Below are 5,233 nucleotides of genomic sequence, written 5' to 3' on the forward strand. Positions count from 1 at the left end.
TCTTTATCTCCTTTTCCTTGCTTCTCTCTTGATTCTAAATTTTGGAATGTTTTTAAGGAATCTATTACTTTTAAGTGTTGAATAAACTATAAACAAATATTATTAAACAAACTAGAGAAGCTAGTTTGTTGGCTTAGTCTGTACAAAGTTGTGCTCCTAGCACAAAGACTCCCTCTCACGCAATTCAAATCCATCAATGGCTTCTTGGGACAAAGATAGGCATTGTCCTCCTGTGAAATTTATACTCTTGAAAATCCACCTGGAGGGTCAATCAGGTGTGAGCTGATTCCAACTCAGAGTCAGTGATGATTTTTTTTAAAGTGAAGTTGGACAGATTCTTGAGAATTAGAGTTTATAGTAAGTATAGGATCTGGTTTTTGTCTGACATTACCCTTGTATTTTTTGTTTTTAGAATACTTATATTAAACACTTAGAAATCCACAATTTCAGCACAAAATTATATATTAATCTCAAGGTGCTTTTTAGCCACAAATCAATCCTCTCATATTTTGTTACTTTTGTTTCTGTACCTGGTGTTGGCATATTTTTCCAGGTTGGTTTTCTGTTGGGTTTTTGAAAAAAATATGTCAACAGATTAGTAATTTTTTTTTAGATTAGTATTTTTGTCTATGCTTTCGCAAATGTTATTGCAGAAGTTTCGCACATAGAGAGCAGCAAAGTTGAAATAATGTGGGAGTATGTAACAACTATAACCTTGTTTCAAATTCAGTGTAAGTTACATGTCACAGACCTTCAGGGTCACTTACCAGATACAGAGTGTTAAATACATAAAAGTCAAGGTTCTACTGCATTATTTTGAACCCTGGCTGCCCTGCACAGTCACCTAGATATTTGTTAAATTGCAAATGTCTAAGCCTCACTGCTAAGGATTTCTAATGGCACAGTCTGTAGAATGGTGTGCTGCTAACCCAAAAGACGTCATACCTCTTTGGCAGTTAGAGTCCACCAGCAGCTCTAAGAGAGAGAGAGAGAGAGGCAACCTACCTTCTATATGATTTACCACTTCAGAAACCTCTGGAGAGGTAAGTTGTTTTTGACTCCACAGTAATGAGTTTGAGTGGGTTTTGTTTTTAAGCTTTACACTTAGCAATTCTAACTATTAGGTCTCTTTTGGTAAATGGAAAGAAATGCTCAGGGAGCAACAAGTGTCTGCCTACCTATATTTATTTACCTGTGCACACACATATGTTTGAATTATAAAACTGTGATTTAAGATTGATTTCTAATGTTTAATCAAAGTTCATTTCTTAGCAGTAGATTATAAGAAAGGAGGTATTACTGATACAGAAAAATGTCTTTCAAATCTAAATGTTAATGAAATTTGCTATTACCTACTTTTAAATAAAAACAAATCACTAATTTCTTTTCATCTTTTTGTTATTCAGTGCTATTGAGTCATCTACAACTCTTTGCAAGTCTATGAACAGATTTGATCCTTACCCTATGTCCTTATCCGATGACCTTATCCTGTGTCACAGTCTGTCTTGTTCAAGCCCATAGTCGCAGCCACTGTGTCCTATTTTCCTTTTAATAGAATAAAGGAGAATCTAAATTTTGGAAAATAAGTAAAGGAGAAGTTTGTAATTTCATTTTATCCATTTTTTATAGTTATGTGTTATCTTCCAATGATGCTTCTTTGTGAATTTGATGACATACAAAAGTGTCTTTGAGTCAGAGACCTTAAGAACTCTCTGTAATTCTTATGGAGTTAATGGTCTTGTGGCACCACCATCTTTCCAACTTTATATCCACTGTTGGACATGCATTTGATTTATCAATTTTATAGCTATCCAGGATTTTAATGAATTCTGCAACCCACAGTAGTTGAGAGCAAGAACAGTGAATAGCATTTTCCCACTTCCTGGTGTGCTCATTTACTCTCACTTTTATTACATATTCTCTCAGTTTTTAAAACCATGTATCATTGAGGAAGATGCTTATATGCATCCAATACATATGATAATTGTTGGTGCATCACTCTTTATTATTCTATCACATTTCTCCTTGTTTTTTTACTAATGTGCAAAAATATTGTTTGTTCTTTATGTATGTAATATGATGAAACAAAATTTATAGAATATAACTGCATACTTGTCAAAACTAAAACTCCTGCTGTTGAATTGATTCTGACACATAATGATGCTGTACAACACGGTGAACTGCCCAGTCAGGTTTTCAAGGTTGTAGCTGTGTATGGAAGCAAATTGTCACCACCTTCTCCCTCAGAGTGGCTGATACCTCCAGCCTTTCAGTTAGCAGATGAATGGTTAGCCACTGTAACATCAGTGCTCTTTTTATCCCTTATATGCATAATGAAACAAAATAGGTAGAATACACTACAGAAGAATCTCAGTAGGAGTTTCAATACAATTTAAAAACAAACAAACCAGTTGCTTTCAAGTAATTTTTAGCTCATTAAAACCTTAAATGTGTCAGAGTACAAGCTTGCTAAATAGAGTGTGTATGCGTCTAGATGAATCAAACCTCTAACTTTCTGATGAATACCTGAACACTTAACTGTTTTTACTGTCTAGCAACTCTTACCAGTATACTGTTTTTGCATTTTTATCTTCTTGTTTACTTGTCTTTCTGCACCACTCATATATTATCAACTAAATAATTGTGAATTTAACATTGTAATCTATTTCTAGTTGTTTCCTGGTGAATTTTGTTCCCCTACAATATGTGTTGTAAATCCTAGCTTTTATATCTGTTGCTTTAATCACATTTTAGAAATGGTTGTCTGTGTTAATGTGATGAAAATAAAGCTAGTATAGAATGTACCTTGAATCAGTCTGAGATATAGTAGGAGATTAAACAAGCCAGCAGAGGCAAAATGGGGTACAGTAGATGCCAAGACAAATGGAAATGTCCAAGGAACCAGAAAGTGAATGCTGAAGACAAGGACTTTTCTCCAGAGCTAACACAGAGAAGACCTTTCCCTAGAGCTAGCACTGAATTTAGACTTCTAGCTTCCTAAACTGTGAGAAAATAAATTTCTGTTTTTTATAGCCATACACTATAGTGTTTCTGTTGTAGCAGCACAAGATAAAATACCATGTAAACCCTAAATACTGTGAAAGGAAAACCTTCACAGTTTTGCTTTAACGTAATAATTGTAGGTATTTTAAAATATCTTTATTACAGCTCTTTAATACTGGAAGGTGTTGAACCACAGAGTACCTGTGAATTAGAAGTGGATGCTGTAGCTGTTGATATCTTAAATCGGCTGGACATTGAAGGTATAAGACACAATTATTTTTCTATACCTTTTTTTTTACTTAGTTAAAAAATAGGTATAAGTTAATCAATTAAAAAGTTAAATATTATTGAAGGAAGGTACAGTATGTGATAAAGATTGCTTCTCCAGTTCTAATTGTTGTTGTTGTTGTTGTTGTTGTTAAATGACCCACTGACTCAGAATTTACTTTTAGCTGACTCTGTATGTAGGCTTTCAGAGTCTCCAAAGCATGGGAAGAGATTGCCCATCTTTTTCCTTCTAAGCATCTGGTGGAGTCAAACCATGTGTTTTGGGGTTGATAGTTGCAATGCCCTACCCAGTAGGCCTCCAAACTCCCTACAGTTTTGATTGATCTTTTTACTTTTATTTATTCATTCATATGAGTAAGTTTAGATGGACATGAATGTTAAGTTAGGTGTTAAACTGGATGCACTCACCAGGTTGTGCCAAGAAATCTAGAAGACAGCCACCCGGCCAATGAACAGAGGTCTATATTTATTCTCATTCTGAAAAAGGTGACCCAACAGAGTGTGGAAGTTATCAAACAATTTTATTAATATCACATGCAAGCAAGATCCCTCTAAAAATTATCAAAAAATGACTGGAACGGTACATCATCAGAGAACTGCCAGATGTACAGGCTGAGTTTAAAAGAGGCCGTGGCACTAGGGATATTATAGCCAGTATTAATTGGGTCTTAGCTGAAAGCAGAGAGTACCAGAGGAATGTGTGTCTGTGTTTCATGGTCTTTGTGAAGGCATTTGACTAAGTGGATCACAACAAATTGTGGCTAACTTTAAGAAAGATGTGAATCCCAGAACAATTGCTTGTGCTTATGTGAAACCTGTAGTTGGACCAGGAGGCAGTCTTCAGAACAGAGCAAGGAAATACTGCATGGCCCAAAATCAGGAAAGGTGTATGCCAGGCATGCATCCTATCTCCATACTTTTTCAATCTTTCTGTGGAACAGGTCATTCGGGAGGTTGTGGGATCTATGAAGAGGAATGTGGTATGAGGATTGGAAAAAGACTCAACAACCTGTGTTATGATGACACAACCTTGCTTGTCAAAAATAAGGAGGACCTGAGGCATTTGCTACAGTAGGACTGCAGCCTTCAATATGGATTGAAGCTCAGCATCAAGAACATGATAGATGGCAAAGAGATTGAGATTGTTAACAGCTTCAGCTTGTTTGGCTCCACAGTCAACACTCTTGATACCAGCAGCCAGGAAATCAAAAGACAAATTGTATTGGAAAAATCAGCTGTCAGGGACCTCTCCAGAGTACTGAAGAGTAATGATGTCAGTCTAGAGACTAAGGTGCCCTGAATCAGACCATGGTCTTGACAATTACTTGCTATGCATCAGAAAACTAGACAATGACTAGGGATGATAGAAGGAGAATTGATGCCTTTGAGCTGTGGTGTGGGAGAAGAGTATTGAATATACCATGGACTGCTGAGAGATCAATCCTGGAGAGGATAAAACCAGGCTGCTCCTTGGAGGCAAGGATTCTGAAGCTTCATCTGACATACTTTGGACATTTGCAAGGAGGGGCCAGTCCTTAAAGAGGGACATCATGCTTGGAAGGGTGGAGGGACAGCGCAAGAGAGGAAGACCCTCAATGAGATGAATTGATTCAGTGACTAGGGTAGTGAGAGTAAGTGTGTTCGACAATAAGATTGGCACAGGATAGAGCCCAGTTCAGAGCTGTTGTACATAGGGTCATTATGAGTTGCAAGTGACTCAATGGCACATAACGACAACAAACAACATAATGGAATTTTAATATATGCTGTTTTTGTTGTTGTTGTTATGTGCCGTCGAGTCGTTTCCGACTCATAGCGACCTATGCACAACAGCCCTAAACCCTGCTCTATCCTGCGCCAACCGCACCACCTCTGACACACCCATCCCGATTACCCCAGTCACCGAATCAATCCATCTCATAGAGGGTCTTCCCCTCCTGCG

The 5,233-nt window shown here is 37.1% G+C and overlaps 1 protein-coding gene across 1 annotated transcript in view; it reads left to right on the top strand.

Annotated features, from left to right (window-relative positions):
* The window catches only part of REV3L (REV3-like, polymerase (DNA directed), zeta, catalytic subunit), a 229,381-nt gene that overhangs the window by 108,029 nt on the left and 116,119 nt on the right, over window positions 1-5,233 (top strand). The window contains exon 6 of the mRNA XM_006879036.1: window positions 3,169-3,263. Within this exon, the coding sequence (XP_006879098.1) occupies window positions 3,169-3,263 (95 nt within the window). The remainder of the gene's footprint in view (window positions 1-3,168; window positions 3,264-5,233) is intronic.

Source organism: Elephantulus edwardii, unplaced genomic scaffold (genome assembly GCF_000299155.1).
Source record: "Elephantulus edwardii isolate Elephantulus edwardi_28Jun2011 unplaced genomic scaffold, EleEdw1.0 scaffold00002, whole genome shotgun sequence".
In the NCBI taxonomy this organism is placed as follows: Eukaryota; Metazoa; Chordata; class Mammalia; order Macroscelidea; family Macroscelididae; genus Elephantulus; species Elephantulus edwardii.